Source organism: Podarcis cretensis, assembly GCF_951804945.1.
Source record: "Podarcis cretensis genome assembly, chromosome: 2".
Classification (NCBI taxonomy): Eukaryota; Metazoa; Chordata; class Lepidosauria; order Squamata; family Lacertidae; genus Podarcis; species Podarcis cretensis.
Window position 1 is genome coordinate 116,143,720 of NC_137171.1, and position 19,303 is coordinate 116,163,022.

Sequence of the window (19,303 nt, forward strand, 5' to 3'; positions counted from 1 at the left end):
CTGCTTAAAGAACGAGGGACATCCTGCCGTCTCTGTACTCCATTGTCAAAGGTTTCCTGCCCCACACAATGCATGGGAGGAGAAAGGTTTCCTGTTACCCAGGGAACTCTCGTCAACATGCAAACAGGGTGGGGAGAATATGGGACGGGGGGGGGGAGAGGACAACCCTGGAGGGGGCACTGCACCCAAATGAACATGGCACTGTGGACTAAGGCATTAGAGGATTCACTGCGACCCTGTGCTGAGAAGAAAGGGAGGCCAACACGACTGCACCTCACTGCCAGGCAAGAAAACCCTTCCCGTTATGGGCAAACGTTGCACAAAAGCTGAAGCAATTTGGTTTCGATGCAAGAGGACCGAGTTTGAATTTCAGCCCTCTAGTGCAGTGGGGGGGGGGGCAAATTTCTCCTAATATGCCTGGAAACCCCAGAGAGTTTGTGGGAGACAGTACTGAGCTAGATAAGTGAGGGAGAATATTAGGGCTCAAATGTAGCCCTCCAATCCTCTCTGTCTGGTCCACGCCATTCAGTCTCCCCAGACCACACCTCTCCCCGTGCCGCACATCCTCTGTATGTGGCTTTTGCCAGCCTACGCTTTTTCCCTGAACTTGTCTAGAGAGAGAATAGAGTGAGGTCTAGGATGGGCCTTGGATGGAAATGCACTACACCCATCAGTCATGCCTCGTGATGCGTCCGCTTCATGTTGCATCTTTTTGGGTTATGAACGCAGCACCGGGTTCGCTGCACGCGCATGCGCAGAAGGAATCTGCACGCTTTACGCATGCGCAGAAGCGATCTGCACACTTTATGCATGCGCAGAAGCGCTCTATTGTGCCGCGCACGTGCGCAGAAGCAGCACTCTAGTTGAGGACTTTTCAGGGTGCAAATGGCACCCTGGAACGGATCGAGTCCACAACTAGAGGTACCACTTGTAAAGCAGTGTCACTTTAAGCAGCCCTAAGAATTCTGGGAACTGTTGTTTTTTAAGGGTGCCACTATTCCTCTCCCAGAGCTACAATTCTAAGAAGGGCTTGTCTTGGTATTCAGAAGCCAAGTTCGTAGCTTGCGAATGCTGGGTTAGGCCCCATCTGCACAGTACATTTAAAGCAGTATCGCATCACAGTCACAGCTTCCCCGCCCCCCCGCCCAAATCCTAGGAAGTGTATTATGGGTTGTTATGTACTAAGTTGAATAGAATCCAAAATGCAGCAGCCTGACTGGTCCTAGAACAATAGGCTCCAGTATGCAGCAGTCTGATTGGTCCACAGGAGCCACCCAATCCAGCTCCAGGTAGAAGTGAATCCGCAACCTGATTGGCCTACAGGTGAATCCCAGAAATTAGCCAATCACGCATTGCCCATTATGTAAATAATGTATATAAGGCAGACATTCTGGGGGAACTTCCATTCCTCCTCACCACTATGAGCTGAATAAAGAGCATGAAATCCACTCTCGACTCTGAGTATATTTCTGAGCCATTTCAGAAATAACAAACCCAGATGAAGACAAAAGGGTGTGATAAACTTGGATGGGAAACAGGGAAATGTAAATACAGTGGTACCTCTGGATACGAACGGGATCCGTTCTGGAGCCCCGTTCGCATCCTGAAGTAAACGTAACACGTGACTGAATGTCTGCACGTGTTGAGTTTCGCCACTTCCGTGTATGCACGTGACGTCATTTTGACCGTCTGCGCATGCGCGAGCGGCGAAACCCGGAAGTAACATGCTCCTTACTTTCGGGTCACCGCGGAGCGCAACCCGAAAATACTTAACTTGAAGCTACTGTAACCCGAGGTATGACTGTATCTCTTTTGTTGCACTTGATGGGTGTTTGGTGGAGGGCAAGGGGAACCTTGGGGCAGGGTCCAGGATGCTCAGATTACTGCCACCAGACCTCCCCTTTCATGATGTAACCGTGATGTAGTTTGGGGGGGGGGGTGTAACATGGGGATTGGCAGCTAATAAAAGTTTGGGTGCTCTTTTGTTCAGGGCTTCCATCTTGTTCCACCTTGTGGCAGGTGGAAGTACTGTCGCGACAGTCTTCAATAAAGACCAAGCCTACTGGCTGCTGTTTTGCTCTGGTATTCCTGGCTGGTGTCCTTGTTTTTTGTCCAAGGGAGCCCTCAGATTTCTCCGTTAACAGTTCAATGTCCCATCTAGTCCAGCATCCTGTTCTCACAATGGGCAAACAGGTGGCTCTGGAAAACTCTCCAGCAAGATCTAAGCACAAGAGTATTCTCCCCCCCACCCCGCCCCGTGGTCCACAGGATTCAGAAGCATCCCTGCCTCCAACAATGGAGGCAGCCATCATGGCTGATAACCATTGATAGCCTTAAGGTGAAGGTAAAGGGACCCCTGCCCATTAGGTCCAGTCGTGGCCAACTCTGGGGTTGTGGCACTCATCTCGCATTGCTGGCCGAGGGAGCCGGCGTACAGCTTCCGGGTCATGTGGCCAGCATGACTAAGCTACTTCTGGTGAACCAGAGCAGCACACGGAAACACCGTTTACCTTCCCGCCAGAGCGGTACCTATTTATCTACTTGCACTTAGACGTGCTTTTGAACTGCTAGGTTGGCAGGAACTGGGACCGAGCAACGGGAGCTCACCCCGTTGCAGGGATTTGAACCGCCGACCTTCTGATTGGCAAGTCCTAGGCTCTGTGGTTTAACCCACAGCGCCACCCCGTCCCTTTTATTGATAGCCTTACTCTTCATTAATTTGCCCAGTCCTCTTTTAAAGACATCCAAGTTTATCATTGCCTCCTGCAGGAGTGAGTTCCACAATTTAACTATGCCCTGCATGAAGAAGTATTTATTTTCTTTTATCTGAGCTTGTGGATAGAATCTCCAGTCCTTTATTGGAGACTTTGCGAGGGGTTCTCTAGCTAAAGTATATCCTGCCATCTCAGCTTCAGCTTGGGATGCTGTTGGGTTTCTTCCAGTGCAGTTTAGTCTAAGATAAACGAAAGACTTAGATAAACAGGATGAGCTTCGGAAGAGACCCGCTATATCATTGTGCTTTGAGGAAAAGCTGGAACTGTTGCAGGGGCAAGAAGATGATGTTAATACATCAAAAGCTGTGAAGATAGCATTGCAGACAAGTGCCTTTGTTATTGAACTTCATGAAGCAGTTGAGCAGAGGGATGTATCACAAAGCATCTATTTTTATTCCCCCCCCTTTTTTGGAACAGTTTTATTCGAGTTTGGGATTTTTACATACATTATATTATCTCCTTCCAATTCTTAAATTTTCCGTACAATTCCCCCCCCCCCCAATATCCATTGGAAGGGTTCAAACAATTATCCTCAGCCATGGGCATAGTGTCTTTAATTTCCACTGAATGTCATTTGTTCCAGTAGTTTTTATCCATTGAAGATAGGGGTTCCATCTGTTCCTTATTGTGGTGGACTTGACCTTCCACGTTGTCTCCTGTGACATGACTGCAACAATGTCTGACTGAATAAGTTCAAACAAATAACTATTCCATGCCTCTACTTTCCATTTTTCTAATCTTGAAGTTTCTTTTTTGAATCCTTTCGTTTGTCGATACTCAATCTCTCATTGCAGCCAATCTGTCACATACCCTCTAATTTCTTCAAATTTCTTCAAATTTAGCTTATTGTTTTTTTCTTCTAATACCATTCTATACGTTGCTCAGTCACCTTTTGCATCTTTCCTTTTTACAGCCGTGACTTCTATCGGAGAGGCCCACCAGGGGGCTTTAGGTTCCAACAACACCTTGTATTTCTCCCAGATCTTATAAAGAGATTTCCTGATTATATGATTTCAAAAAAAACTTGTGCACCTTTACCTTATTGTAAGCTAAATATGCATGCCAGCAGAACTGGTTATTGAAACCCTCTAGGTCTAGCAAATCTGTATCTTTGAGTATGATCCACTCCCTGAATGCAACTCCAGACAGTCCTAGACTCCAACTCCCATCCACCAGCATGGATGATGGGAGTTGAGGCATTGAGGGGCAGGCAATATCTGGAGGGCCACAGGTTGCCTATCTTTGGTCTGAGACATCGAAATACTCTGATGGCCTAGGGCATTGAACTTCAACTGGTCTCAGGTGGGTTACAGCAACAGCAGCAGCAGCGGCGGCGGCGGCGGCGGCACACGAACGGAGTAAGCCCCATTAAACACCAATAAACTTCTGACTAGCTATGTAAACCACTGTACTGTAAGTTAATTGTTCAATGAATTCTTAACTGAGTGCCAGGCTTCGAAATTTCTAAAAATTGCATCCGTTGCTCCACCCACTGGTCACTACTGCCATGTGGCCCTTGGAAAGCTGACCATAAAGGAATTGTGGCCCTCAGGCTGGAAATAGTTACATCCTGGAGCGCAATAAGGAGCCAGCCAGTCAAGCAAAATTGCTTTACAGTGATACCTCGGGTTAAGTACTTAATTCGTTCCGGAGGTCCCTTCTTAACCTGAAACTGTTCTTAACCTGAAGCACCACTTTAGCTAATGGGGCCTCCCGCTGCTGCCAGAGCACAATTTCTGTTCTCATCCTGAAGCAAAGTCCTTAACCCGTGGTACTATTTCTGGATTAGCGGAGTCTGTAACCTGAAGCGTATGTAACCTGAAGCGTCTGTAACCCGAGGTACCACTCCTTCAGAACCCAACTCTCCTCAAATTTTTGCTTCTGAGCCTCTCTAGGTATAGCAGGGAGCTGCTGCCTGTACAGTGGTACCTCAGGTTAAGTATTTAATTCGTTCCGGAGGTCCGTTCTTAACCTGAAACTGTTCTTAACCTGAAGCACCACTTTAGCTAATGGGGCCTTCCACTGCCGCCACACTGCCGCTGCACGATTTCTGTTCTCATCCTGAAGCAAAGTTCTTAACCCGAGGTACTATTTCTGGGTTAGCGGAGTCTGTAACCTGAAGTGTATGTAACCCGAGGTACCACTGTATACCTTTACTTGAGAGTACCTCCCACTGAACTTAGCTCTGAGCAGCCCTGAACAAGAGTTGCCCTGTACATTATTTATTCTTCTGTTTATTGCTATTACTCCCGTTGCATTTACAGCCGGCATTTCCTCCAAAGGAATCCAGGTAGTTTACATGGTTGTTTCCCCATCTGCCCCGCCCTCCATTTCAATCTCACAACAACCCTGCGATGTAGGTTGGGCTGAGCAAGGCATTTTCATCTTGCTCCACCCGGGTCCTAGTCCACCACCCCACTTCTTCCAGCCACTTCCCACAAAACACCTGGAAGCAACATCGTCTCCAGGCACTGCGGTCGTCTGCATTGTCTCCCCAGACAGGCAGACAGATTCCCCTAATTCCAGTTACAGATAGGTAGCCGTGTTGGTCTGCCATAGTCAAAACAAAATAAAAGAAAAAAATTCCTTCCAGTAGCACCTTAAAGATCAACTAAGTTAGTTCTAGGTATGAGCTTTCGTGTGCATGCACGTATCTGAAGAAGTGTGCACGTATCTGAAGAAGTGTGCATGCACACGAAAGCTCATACCTAGAACTAACTTAGTTGGTCTTTAAGGTGCTACTGGAAGGAATTTTTTTCTTTTCTTTTGTTTAGATTCCCCTAAGAATGACACTGGTTTCACATAGACAAAACGCAATGTCTCTGTTGTTGAAAGGCCATCTGTCATGGTTGCTGTAGCTGAGATCCCTTGCATTGCAAGGGTTGGACTGGATGACCCTCGGGACCCCTTACGACGCGACAGTTATATGAGAACTTCCCTTCTCCCTCTCTTCTTTTCTTTCTCTCTCTCCCTCAAGGGGTTAAGTGCAGCGAGCTTCGCGCGCCTAGAGAGGAGGGAAACCAGAGCCACATGGCGAGGAAGGGAAGGGAAAGAGTGCGCAAAGAGATAGAAAAGCAGTGAGGTCACTTTCCTGCCCCACCTTCTCCCCTTCCTGGTGCGAAGCTTCCCTTTTGCTCCGCCAGCCCTCCTCCCTCCCCCTCCCCATCATTTCCTTCTGCTGGGGACGGCAGGAGCCCGGAACTTGGACGGTTTGCAAAGGCAGTGGAAGCAACAGGCGAGTGAGTGAATAATAATAATAATAATAATAATAATAATAATAATAATAGGAGTCAGGATTCCTGGGAGGGAGAAGAGGGGTGGGAGGTGGGAATCGGGAGAGTCGGAGATGTGGCGGGCGTTTTCCCAGTCTCCCAGGTGGACGCAGGCAGGCAGGAGTACCTAAGATGAAACGTGTTGGCTAATACACACACACACGTGTATGCTAATAGCAGCCTCCTTCTGCAGAAGAGCTGCAAGCTCGGCGGCAGGAGCAGCTGCCTTGCATGCAGAAGGTTCCCCCGGTTCAGGCGCGGAGTGAAGGCACAAAGTGCCCGCGCCCTCCCAGATCCAGGACACGCTCATGTCCCAGGAATCTGGGATCAGCATCACAGCCAAGCACACACAAGCCCTTCCAGGAATGAGCAGCACCTGCGGTTGGTGCACCTGCCTTGCATGTAGAAGGCCTCGATTCAGTCCCCAGCGGTATCTACAGGTTCAGCCTGAAAGCCCCGAGAAGCGCTGCCGGTCAGTGTTTTGACAGCACTAAGCTGAGATGCCAGAAGGGGGAGAAATGGAGGCAGTGAGAGATTTTACTTTCTTGGGCTCCATGATCACTGCAGATGGTGACAGCAGTCACGAAATTAAAAGACGCCTGCTCCTTGGGAGAAAGGCGATGGCAAACCTAGACAGCATCTTAAAAAGCAGAGACATCACCTTGCCAGCAAAGGTCTGTATAGTAAAAGCTATGATTTTCCCAGTAGTGATGTATGAAAGTGAGAGTTAGACCATAAAGAAGGCTGATCAGAGTTCAAGGATGTTTTCCAGCCCAGAGGGCATGAAGCAGGACAAGTGAGGGATGTGGCCTTCTTAGGAGACACCTGAGGGCCATGTACGGAGATCTGCATGTAGCAGAAATCACATTGTTTCTCTTTTTACTCTTTCCCTATTTTTTCTGTTGTTCCCTGTGTTGAGTTTAAGATTGTAAGCTCCTTGGGGCAGGGACCTCTTTCACTCAGTGAAGGGACTTTGTCCTGGAAGATTCAATTGCTTTGTTTTTTTAAAAAACTGTTTTAATTGCTTTGGAATTGTTTTATTTCTTCATTTTAACTATGTGTGGATTTTATAACTTGATTTCATATTTGCAAACCACTTAAAAAGCCTTTTTGATGACGGATGAATAACATTAATTGCCAAATTGATGACGGATGAATAACATTAATTGCCGAAAGTCAATTTGTCTTCACAATGCGGCCTTAAGTGCGTGTCCACATTCCTCAAATTGGGAAGCGACAGGTGTGTGGTGCGTTCAAGGGAGATACTTATTTGGTCCAATCTTGCACCGGTTTCCTTTTTCCCACTTAAACTGATGGAATTTCCTTTCCTGTCTAGGTGCCGTGTGCCAGGAGTCAAAATGGAGGAGTTGGCCTCGCCAGGACTCACGTCGGCGGAGGGCATGCCAGGGAAAGAACTTCGCATTGTCCAAGTTGGGACGAGCGCGGAATCGATTCCGCCTCGGGTTAAGCAAGAACCAGAGGATCGGGTGCAGGAGTTCTGGGAAGCCAGGAAGCAGGAATTCCTGAAGACGGCGGCACCGTCCTCGTATCCCGGGTGGGGAGACGCACAATTGCCTCGGCCCCCGACGGAGGAGAGTTCTGCAGGGACGAAGCCCTCCTTCGAAGGGGCGTCAGACACTAAGCAGTGGTCCAGAGAAGAGAGTGCAGATCTGGCCCTGCTAGGCCTGAGCGGCAAGGAGGTCCACGAGGCTCAGGAAAACGCAGACGCCTCTGTGGGAGTGAAGGAGGAGATCCCAGACGCCCTCAACATGGAGATGCGCTGCCAGCGCTTCCGGCATTTCGGTTACCGGGAGGCTGAGGGTCCCCGCAAGGTCTTCTGCCAGCTCTGGGAGCTCTGCCGCCAGTGGCTGAAGCCAGAGAGACACACCAAGGAGCAGATCCTGGAGCTGGTGATCCTGGAGCAGTTCCTGATGATCCTGCCCCTGGAGATGCAGTGCTGGGTTCGAGAGAGGGGGCCGGAGACCGGCAACCAGGCTGTGGCCCTGGCGGAGGATTTCCTGTGGAGGCCGCAAAGGACGGAGCAGAAGGTGAGGGCAGATTGCTTGTAGAGCAGGAAGGTACCCCAGGAGGTCATCCAGCCCAACCCGCTGCTCAATGCGGGCTTAAAAGTTTATTTATTGTTTGTATCCCACCTCTTACCCAAGGAGCTCAAGGGACACTGCAGATCTGAATTCGCTACTGAATACACACCAGGGTGGATTTGATTTAAATCAAATCAATTTAAATCACAATTTAAATCATTAGTCAGTAAGGCTTGGTTTAAAAATTTTTTTTTACAGAAAGACTCATTCTTGCTGGTATAATCTTAATATTTACAACCAATCAGATGAAGGTTTCCTTTTTGGAATAATAAATTTTCAGAGTAGTTTTTACAGTTATATCAAAAATTACTGATTTGGTTATACTATTAGAAATACATAGACCAATAAGTATGAAATTATTGTGAGGTATGATGATGATGATGATGATGATGATGATAATAATTTATTATTTATACCCCGCCCATCTGGCTGGGCTTCCCCAGCCACTCTGGGCGGCCTCCAAAAAATTATTAAAATACTGTGATACATCAAACATTAAAAGCTTCCCTAAACAGGGCTGCCTTCAGATGTCTTCTAAAAGTCTGGCAGTTGTTGTTCTCTTTGACATCTGGTGGGAGGGCGTTCCACAGGGAGGGCACAACTACTGAGAAGGCCCTCTGCCTGGTTCCCTGTAACTTCACTTCTCCCCATGAGGGAACTGCCAGAAGGCCCTCGGTGCTGGACCTCAGTGTCCAGGTAGAATGATGGGGGTGGAGATGCTCCTTCAGATATACTGGACCAAGGCCATTTAGGGCTTTAAAGGTCAGCACCAACACTTTGAATTGTGCTCGGAAATGTACTGGGAGCCAATGTAGGTCTTTCAATACCGGTGTTATATGGTCTCGGTGGCCGCTCCCAGTCACCAGTCTGGCTGCCACATCCTGGATTAGTTGTAGTTTCCGGGTCACCTTCAAAGGTAGCCCCACGTAGAGCGCATTGCAGTAGTCTAAGCGGGAGATAATCAGAGCATGCGCCACTCTGGTGAGGCAGTCTGCAGGCAGATAGGGTCTCAGCCTGCATACCAGACAGAGCTGGTAAACAGCTGCCCTAGACACGGATTTGACCTGTGCGTCCATGGACAGCTGTGAGTCCAAAATGACTCCCAGGCTGTGCACCTGGTCCTTCAGGGGCACAGTTACCCCATTTAGGACCAGGGAATCCTCCACACCTGCCCGCCTCCTGTCCCCCCAAAACAGTACAGTGGTGCCTCGCAAGACGAAAAGAATCCGTTCCGCGATTCTCTTCGTCTAGCGGTTTTTCCGTCTTGCGAAGCAAGCCCATTGACAGCTTAGCGGATTAGCGCTATTAGCGGTCTAGCGGCTTTTAGCGATCAGTTGAGAAGCGGCTTATCAGCGGATCAGCTGTTAAGCGGCTTAGCGGCTTAGGAAAAGGGCGAAAAAAGCGAAAGAAACCCGCGAAAACTCGCAAGACATTTTCGTCTTGCGAAGCAACCCCATAGGGAAATTCATTTTGCGAAGCGCCTCCAAAACGGAAAACCCTTTCGTCTAGCGGGTTCTCCGTCTTGCGATGCATTCGTCTTGCGGGGCACCACTGTACTTCTGTCTTGTCAGGATTCAATCTCAATCGGTTAGCCGCCATCCATCCTCCAACCGCCTCCAGGCACTCACACAGGACCTTCACCGCCTTCACTGGTTCTGATTTGAAAGAGAGGTAGAGCTGGGTATCCGCATACTGATGAACACCCAGCCCAAACCCCCTGATGATCTCTCCCAGCAGCTGCATGTAGATGTTGAAAAGCATGGGGGAGAGGACGGAACCCTGAGGCACCCCACAAGTGAGAGCCCAGGGGTCTGAACACTCATTCCCCCCCCCCCACTTTCTGAACACAGCCCAGGAGGAAGGAGCAGAACCACTGTATGACAGTGCCCCCAGCTCCCAGCCCCTCAAGACGGTCCAGAAGGATGTTATGGTCGATGGTATCAAACGCCACTGAGAGATCCAGCAGAACTAGGAAACAGCTCTCACCTTTGTCCCTAGCCCGCCGGAGATCATCAACCAGTGTGACCAAGGCAGTTTCAGTCCCATGATGAGGCCTGAATCCCGACTGGAAGGGATCCAAATGGTCCCTTTCTTCCAGGCGTGCCTGGAGTTGTTCAGCAACCACTTACTCAATCACCTTGCCCAAGAATGGAAGATTTGAGACTGGGCGATAGTTGGCCATCGTGGCCACATCTAAATATAGTTTTTAAAGAAGCGGTTTAATAACCGCCTCTTTCAGCAGGTCTGGGAAGGCTCCCTCACGGAAGGAAGCATTCACCACCCCATGAAGCCCATCGCCCAGCCCTTCCCGGCTAGCTTTTATAAGCCAAGATGGGCAAGGATCAAGGAGACAGGTGGTTGGTTTCACTCGTCCAAACAGCCTGTCCACATCCTTGGAGGTAACAGATTGGAATTGATTCCACGCAATTTGACTAGACTCTCCCGCTCCGGCCCTACTCCCACGGTGGCATCTACCTCTTCCCGAATCTGAACGACTTTATCTGCAAAACTTTGCAAAATCATTGCAGGAGATCATGTGGCCCATACTGGGCCCCGATGTAGCAGGTGGTTCCGCTAAATTGTGAACCACCTGGAAAAGTCTCCTGCTGCTGTTTTCTGCAGATGCAATAGAGGTGGTGAAGAAAGTCTTCGCCGTCGCTACCGCCACTTGCTAGGCTCGACATTGAGCTCTAACCCGTGTCCGGTCAGCTTCAGAATAGGTCATCTGCCACCGGCGCTCTAGCCGTCTCAACAATTGTTTCATTGCCCTCAGATCCGTGAAAAACCATGGGGCTGTCCGGGCTCCATGCAATCGGAGAGGGCGCTTCGGAGCCAGTCAATAGCCCTGTTAACTCCACATTCCAGCGGGCCACCAGGGAATCAGCTGAAAGGCCATCAGCATGGAACAAAACATCCTCTACCACTCTCTGGAAACCATTTGAATCCATTAAGTGGCGGGGGCGGACCATCCGAATTGGTCCCGCCTCCCAGCAGAGGGGAAGGGTCACTGAGAAGTCCAGTTGCACCAGGAAGTGATCTGACCATGGCACTTCTTTCGTTTCGCTTCTACTTAGTGTCAGATCACCAACATCCAGAGAGGTGAACACCAGGTCCAAGGCATATCCGCAGCTATGGGTTGGGCCAGACTTATTCAGGGACAGCCCCATGGAGGCCATGCTTTCCATGAAGTCCCGAGCGGCCCCTTGTAAGGTCGTGTCGGCATGGATGTTAAAATCCCCTGAGACAAACAAACCAGGTGTCTCCAGGAGAACATCTGCCACAAGCTGAAGCAGTTCGGGCAGGGAATCCTTGGTGCAGCGGGGAGGTCGGTACACCAAAGGAATCCTGTACTGCCCCTATTACCCAACTTCCAGAACATGCACTCAGAGAACTGGGTCTTCCCAACAGGACGCCTGGTGCAAACTAATGACTTCCTAAAAATCACTGCAACCCCGCCTCCCTGCACACATGACTTGGGTTGCTGTGCATAAGAGAAACCTGGTGGACAAGAAGCGGCAAGGACACGCCCATCTGCTTTATCCAACCAAGTCTCAGTTACACATGCCAGGTCAAGTCCTCCATCCATGATCAAGTCATGGATGGCAGTGGTCTTATGAATCATTGACCTGGCATTGCACAGCAGCACCTTCAGGTCATGTGGGTATCCCTTGCTGATTCTAGTATCCGTTCGGTCAGGACCAGACCCGGAGCCAGGGATAGCCCTTAGACAACGACTAAACATGCCTCCTCTGTAATGTCATGGTCTGGTCTTAGCGTAACTCCTCCTCCTTCCTGTGATCACTGAGATCGGTTGTCCCAGCGCATCCCCCTCTGTGGAACATGCCCCAGTCATTCTGTTGGCTGGGACCCACTCCCCGGTAGCCCTGATGCCTCCCCTTAAGAACAAAATAAAACTTTAAAACAATAAAAAAACCAGGAAACAATAAAACAATACAAACAAAAAACTGTAAAAATTACAAATCAATCAAAATCAAACAAATTCCCAAACCCAACCAAACATCCATCCCCCCCCACACCCCCCCCACACAAAAAAGTCAAAAGGGAAAGGAAAATTTTAAAACATTTTTAAAAGAACTCTGCTCCCCTCCGGGTCCTCATGGGCAGCAGCAGCAGCGACAGCAACCGTCCCTGTGAGGCCTGTCAGGCCCCGCCCTGGGCCAGGTGGCGAGTGGCAGGAGCAGGGCCCTTCTGCTGTACTTTATTGGAAGGTGGAAAATAATAATTTCCTCAATAACAGTTTAGACAATTTATTTAACTGGAACAATAACATAGCATATGTATCCATGTTTGTTAACTGATGTGGTTAAACAATTTTTTAAAAAATACTTAGACTGAGTTTTGGCACACATGAAAATCTTAAACAAATCCTTATTTCCTGATGAGTAGCCTTTGGACTATAACGTAACTTAAATTGAAAACTATCTTTAGAAAGATTTTTCCTCGGAAAGCATTTTATTTTAAAAATCCGATTTAAATTTTTAAAGAATCTGACTTTTTTTTAAAAAAAAAATGATATAAATTTTAAAAATCTGATTTTTTTATCTTTTAAAAAAAATCATTGATTTTTGTCCACCCTGATACACACCAACATACATGTGCATATTCACATGGATTTCCAAACTCATTTAAAAAAACATATTGCATATTGTCCTTATTTCCCCCCCCCCCCCAGACAGTGGAGGATTTGGACAGTTCTGCTGCCGGTTCTCCCAAGTCGGAGCTGGATCCGTCAGACATTGTGAAGATTGAGCTGCCCATGGATGGTGACGGTGAGGAGACTCAAAGTGGGGTTTTGGGGGGAGGTGGGGTACAGGTGAGGACAGAGCCCTTTGACAAAAGATTGAAGCTGCTGGTCAGAGGCAGGGATGCCTCTGAACATCAGTTGCTGGAAACCACAGGAAGGGACACGGTTTGGATATGTAATTCAAAACCTGTTTGAAGTCCATATCGTGATATTGGTTTCATAATTTTTGACCCTGCAATATATCGCAAATCATAATGTTGGTGGTGTGTGTTCTGCAAAAATGACAATATGGGGGGGAAAAAAAAGCATGAAGCCAGCCCATGCTTCTCTCAATTCCTGCAGCCCGTTATTTTATTTTTTAAAAATTTATTTATTTGGTTTTTCAAATTAATTTTTTTACAGGGGTGTATATATCAAACATAAATCATAAAAACAAGATTCCAAGAAATCTCCTGGTCATTTCCTCCCGCATCTTTTGTGATGATCCAAATCTTTTACATCTCCATTGTGTCCAGGATTCACTCTTAAGACTGCAAGTGATATTCCAACCCTACTAATAATTTTAACGGCTTACAATGGTCTTTAAGATAAGTTATAAATTTCCCCCATTCCTTATTAAAATCTTGGTCTTCCTGATTTCTGATTCTTCCGGTCATTTTAGCCATTTCAGCATAATCCATCAACTTTACCCGTCATTCTTCTCTAGTAGGGACTTTATCTTCTTTCCATCTCTGGGCATACATCTGCAGCCCCTGTTAGCTCTGCCTGCTCAGCTCTCCCCCGACTCATGCAGGGGGGCAGCGGATCACAAGAGCAGACGCCGGCAGAAATCACGATGCAGGAAAAAACGTGAAGCCAGACAGTGCCTCTACTTAGCTCGGTATACAGTGGTACCTCGGGTTAACTACTTAATTCGTTCTGGAGGTCCGTTCTTAACCTGAAACTGTTCTTAACCTGAAGCACCACTTTAGCTAATGGGGCCTCCTGCTGCTGCCGCACGATTTCTGTTCTCACCCTGAAGCAAAGTTCTTAACCCGAGGTACTATTTCTGGGTTAGCGGAGTCTGTAACCTGAATTGTCTGTAACCTGAAGCATATGTAACCTGAGGTACCACTGTATTGCGATGTTTAGCTGCTGATATAGCACATACAGTGGTACCTCGGGTTACATACGCTTCAGGTTACAGACTCCGCTAACCCAGAAATAGTACCTCGGGTTAAGAACTTTGCTTCAGGGTGAGAACAGAAATCGTGCAGCAGCAGTGGGAGGCCCCATTAGTTAAAGTGGTACCTCAGATTAAGAACAGTTTCAGGTTAAGAACGGACCTCCAGAACGAGTTAAATTCTTAACCCGAGATACCACTGTAGTTGAAAAGCAGATAGCGCTCAGCTCTACTTGTGCTCCAATCCTGCTTTCTGGTTTCCCACTGGTCTCTGGTTGGCCACTGTGAGAATGGGACCCTAAGCTAGATGGGACATTGGCCTGATCCAGCAGGCTCATCTTAACCCCTTATTTGCCTTATTCCAGGAGTGAGTGACCAGCAGCAATATATCCTTGGGGGAGCGGCCGGCTTGGAGGAGGGGATGTACAGCCATGTGAGGAAGAAGGTGGTCTTGGGCCCCGGTCCGAAGACCCCGAAGGCGCCGCCCAAGGAGAAGCCCCACAAGTGCCAGTACTGCGGGAAGATCTCCGACTGCCGCGCCCACCTGATCATCCACGAGCGGACGCACACGGGCGAGAAGCCGCACAAGTGCTCGGCCTGTGGCAAGTGCTTCACGCGGAAGGAGTCCCTCATCATCCACGAGCGCTTCCACACGGGCGAGAAGCCGTACAAGTGCTCGGCCTGCGGCAAGACCTTCAGCGACAAGATCGGGCGGCTGATCCACGAGCGGACCCACACGGGCGAGCGGCCCTACAAGTGCCCCGAGTGCGGGAAGAGCTTCGGCACGCGCTGCAACCTCCTGCGCCACCGGAGGGTGCACACGGGGGAGAAGCCGTACCGGTGCGCCGAGTGCGGCCAGAGCTTCCGCTACCGGCCGCAGCTGGTGATCCACGAGGGCAGCCACAAGGGGGAGAAGCCCTACAAGTGCCCCGAGTGTGGGGAGAGCTTCAGCCAGACGCGGCACCTGGTCATCCACAAGTGGACCCACACGGGGGAGAGGCCCCACAAGTGCGCCGTCTGCGGCAAGAGCTTCAACCAGAAATCAGACCTGGTCACGCACACCCGGACCCACACGGGCGAGAAGCCGTACGCCTGCTCTGAGTGTGGGAAGAGCTTCATCTCCAGCTGCCAGCTGAGGAAGCACGAGCGGATCCACACGGGCGAGAAGCCCTACCAGTGCTCCGAGTGCGGGAAGCGCTTCACCTACAGCTCGCACCTGACGACGCACAAGCGCACCCACACGGGCGAGAAGCCCTACCAGTGCGCCGACTGCGGCAAGTGCTTCATCTCCAGCTCGCACTTCACCGCCCACAAGCGCACCCACACGGGGGAGAAGCCCTTCCGCTGCGCGCACTGCGGGAACGGCTACATCCAGAGGTCGCAGCTGGCCAAGCACGAGAGGTCCCACACGGGCGAGAAGCCCTACGCCTGCTCCGAGTGCGGGCAGAACTTCCGCTGGAGCCAAGGCCTCAAGAAACACATGCGGACACACACGGGAGAGAAGCCCTACCAGTGCCCCAGGTGCGAGAAAACCTTCTCCAGCTCCTCCAACCTCTCCCGGCACCAGAAGATCCACGCCAGGGAGAAGCCGTAGCGGCGGCTTCGTGTCCGGATCCAGTGGTGGGATCGTGGGTGCGGTCGGGTGCAGGGATACCGAAGAAGGACGTCCAAATCACCCAGGGGTTCAGTCCTAATGCTTTATTCAAAGAAAGGTGCAGACTTCCAGCAAAGCAAGTGAATATACAGTGGTACCTCGGGTTACAGACGCTTCAGGTTACAGACTGCGCTAACCCAGAAATAGTACCTCGGGTTAAGAACTTTACCTCAGGATGAGAACAGAAATCGCGCGGCGGCAGCGGGAGGCCCCGTTTAGCTAACCTCAGGTTAAGAACATTTTCAGGTTAAGAACGGACCTCCAGAACGAATTAAGTTCTTAACCTGAGGTACCACAGTAAACATTATCTGAGCTCCTTGCTACAACAACTAATTGTGGGCTTATCTTGACTACCAAGATGGCGTCTGCAGGCCTTCCAGAACATGCCGCCTTTGGTTCAGCACACTGACAAGCAGTGCTCTCACCTCTCTGACAAAGCCTCTGGGGCTGCTGCAGCGAAAACCCGCTTTGAGGGACTTGTTTCTCTTCTCCCTGCCAAAAGGCACACTCTCCTCCAGCTGCCAGCTGCCCGGGAACTGCAAGGGAGGGGCACTCTGGCTCACAGAACCAGCAAGTGGAACAAGGGCTGCTGGCTGAGGTTTTTTGGTATTGCTTTATGCCAGGTTTGGGGAACTTGTGGCCCTCTGGATGCAAGACTCCAGTTCCCATCATCCCCAGCCGATGCGGGCAATGGCCAGGAATGAAGGTTGCTGCGGTCCAGCAACACCTGGAGAGCTTTGGGTTCTGCCATTCTTGCTTTAGGGTGACCTGGAAGTAAGCCTGAAGTAGACTCTGAATATGCAAGGATGAGGTTTCATGGTTCAAGTGTGTCATAGGCCAGCTTTGAGAGTTTGCTTAATTGAAAGAGCCAGAAAATGAGTTCAGACGCAACACTATAGAAGAAGAGGAGTTTGGATTTGATATCCTGCTTTATCACAACCCGAAGGAGTCTCAAAGCGGCTCACATTCTCCTTTCCCTTCCTCCCCCACAACAAGCACTCTGTGAGGTGAGTGGGGCTGAGAGACTTCAGAGAAGTGTGACTGGCCCAAGGTCACCCAGCAGCTGCATGTGGAGGAGCGGAGATGCAAACCCGGTTCCCCAGATTACGAGACTACCGCTCTTAACCACCACACCACACTGGCACTGTAGCCTGAGCAGATTGGAATAAAATTCAGATGGAAAGGGAATTGAAATATTTAGGCTGCCATCTCAGCCCTGCCCACTGAATTCAGTGGGGCTTACTCCCAGGTGTGTTGAGTTAGGATCGCTGCTTCTGCAGGGCTGGTGTCTTAAAAAGGTTGGTGCTGGATTTCAAAAAGTAAACCTTGTTGGCAAGGAACGTGATGGGTTTGTTGGTTTTTAACAGCTCTCTTGATGGATGTACACAACTGCTTTTAAGCACTGGGGAAGAGAGAATATTCTATTCCATTGTATTATAGAGGGATGTTTATCAATTTGCCATTGGTGCGTACCTATGTTATGGGCACATTTGTTTCTCGGCCGTGGTGATCCACCCAAAGCAGAAGGCAATATGTGCAAAGTCACAGCAGTTTAGATTGTAGCAACTGTACTGACTGTAGGTATTGTGTTAAAACTAACTCCAGATCCTCATTAAATTCTAGCTGCTGTATCTCATGTGTAGTGGAACGTGCATTGCATTAAAAAATAAGTATCTTGCCCTTCCCGTCCGAGGAGCTCAAGGAGGTCTCCACCGTTTCCTCCCCAACCCCAACATCCTGTAACAACCTGGTAAGGTGAATTAAATTGAAAGAGTCAGGCCAAAAGCTGTTGTTCCAACAGTGGCCAGCCGGTTGCCTCTGGGACGGTCGCGAGCAGGATGAGAACAGCTGACTCCCCACTTATGGCTCCCAGAAACTGGTATTTGGAGGCACTCAAAGGGATTTCTAGCTGAGATTCCTTGATCCAGTTGTGTAATGGAACACCACCATGCTCTGTTCTCCTGGGGTGCTATTTGCCAGAATTCTGCATGCCAGATAAGTCGGCTTTTCTCAGACAGAAACCCACCAAAATAAACAGGTGAAGTGGTAAGGCTATGTAAGGTAAAGGTAAAGGACCCCTGGGCGGTTAAGTCCAGTCAAAGGAGACTATGGGGTTGTGGTGTACACACCACAGAGCCATAGCATACAGAGCATAACACAAAAACACAGGAAGAGCCCACCTAGACCACATCAAGGGCCTATCCAGCCCAGCTTCCTGCTTTCACAGAGACAAACTAGATGCCTGTGGGAAGCTCACATATACAGAACAACAAACCCGTGTTGCAAAACATAACACTACAAACAATACAAGCAACACGCAGACCAGTATACTAGATAGCACTGTAATTCTTATTGCATAATATACATAGAATCATAGAATCATAGAGTTGGAAGAGACCACAAGGGCCATCGAGTCCAACCCCCTGCCAAGCAGGAAACACCATCAGAGCACTCCTGACATATGGTTGTCAAGCCTCTGCTTAAAGACCTCCAAAGAAGGAGACTCCACCACACTCCTTGGCAGCAAATTCCACTGTCGAACAGCTCTTACTGTCAGGAAGTTCTTCCTAATGTTTAGGTGGAATCTTCTTTCTTGTAGTTTGGAGCCATTGCTCCGTGTCCGCTTCTCTGGAGCAGCAGAAAACAACCTTTCTCCCTCCTCTATGTGACATCCTTTTATATATTTGAACATGGCTATCATATCACCCCTTAACCTCCTCTTCTCCAGGCTAAACATGCCCAGCTCCCTTAGCCGTTCTTCATAAGGCATCGTTTCCAGGCCTTTGACCATTTTGGTTGCCCTCCTCTGGACACGTTCCAGTTTGTCAGCGTCCTTCTTGAACTGTGGTGTCCAGAACTGGACACAGTACTCCAGGTGAGGTCTGACCAGAGCAGAATACAGTGGCACTATTACTTCCCTTGATCTAGATGCTATACTCCTATTGATGCAGCCCAGAATTGCATTGGCTTTTTTAGCTGCCGCGTCACACTGTTGGCTCATGTCAAGTTTGTGGTCAACCAAGACTCCTAGATCCTTTTCACATGTACTGCTCTCAAACCAGGTGTCACCCATCTTGTATTTGTGCCTCTCATTTTTTTTTTGCCCAAGTGCAATACTTTACATTTCTCCGTTAAAATTCATCTTGTTTGTTTTGGCCCAGTTCTCTAATCTGTCAAGGTCGTTTTGAAGTGTGATCCTGTCCTCTGAGGTGTTAGCCACCCCTCCCAGTTTGGTGTCATCTGCAAATTTGATCAGGATGCCATTGAGTCCATCATCCAAGTCATTGATAAAGATGTTGAATAAGACCGGGCCCAAGACAGAACCCTGTGGCACCCCACTAGTCACTCTTCTCCAGGATGAAGAGGAACCATTGATGAGCACCCTTTGGGTTCGGTCAGTCAGCCAGTTACAAATCCACTGAGTGGTAGCATAGTCAGGTCCACATTTTACCAGCTTCTTTACAAGAATATCATGGGGCACCTTGTCAAATGCCTTGCTGAAATCAAGGTAGGCTACATCCACTGCGTTCCCTTCATCTACCAGGGTTGTAATTCTGTCAAAAAATGAGATCAG

General features: G+C 49.2%; 1 protein-coding gene and 1 long non-coding RNA gene across 2 annotated transcripts in view; one reads left to right on the top strand and one right to left on the bottom strand.

Moving 5' to 3' along the window:
* The first annotated feature begins 5,866 nt into the window (after positions 1 to 5,866).
* LOC307208633 (uncharacterized protein) lies at positions 5,867 to 17,430 on the top strand. Its single transcript, XM_079963454.1, has 4 exons — positions 5,867 to 6,013; positions 7,383 to 8,094; positions 12,842 to 12,938; positions 14,441 to 17,430. Exons 2-4 carry the CDS (start codon positions 7,405 to 7,407, stop codon positions 15,667 to 15,669), a joined length of 2,016 nt encoding a protein of 671 aa, XP_079819580.1. The 5' UTR covers positions 5,867 to 6,013; positions 7,383 to 7,404; the 3' UTR covers positions 15,670 to 17,430.
* Positions 17,431 to 19,018: 1,588 nt separating this feature from the next.
* Positions 19,019 to 19,303, bottom strand: part of LOC307209170 — a 36,785-nt gene continuing 36,500 nt past the window's right edge. Inside the window, exon 3 of the long non-coding RNA XR_013835374.1 lies at positions 19,019 to 19,283. This is a non-coding gene — a long non-coding RNA (uncharacterized lncRNA). The remainder of the gene's footprint in view (positions 19,284 to 19,303) is intronic.

Bases quoted from the DNA above. Each gene is read 5' to 3' on its own strand.
- LOC307208633 (XM_079963454.1), top strand. From the start codon at position 7,405: ATGGAGGAGTTGGCCTCGCCAGGACTCACGTCGGCGGAGGGCATGCCA. The intron at 8,095-12,841 runs GTGAGGGCAGAT...CCCCCCCCCCAG, and splicing joins CGCAAAGGACGGAGCAGAAG to ACAGTGGAGGATTTGGACAG. The intron at 12,939-14,440 runs GTGAGGAGACTC...GCCTTATTCCAG, and splicing joins GCTGCCCATGGATGGTGACG to GAGTGAGTGACCAGCAGCAA.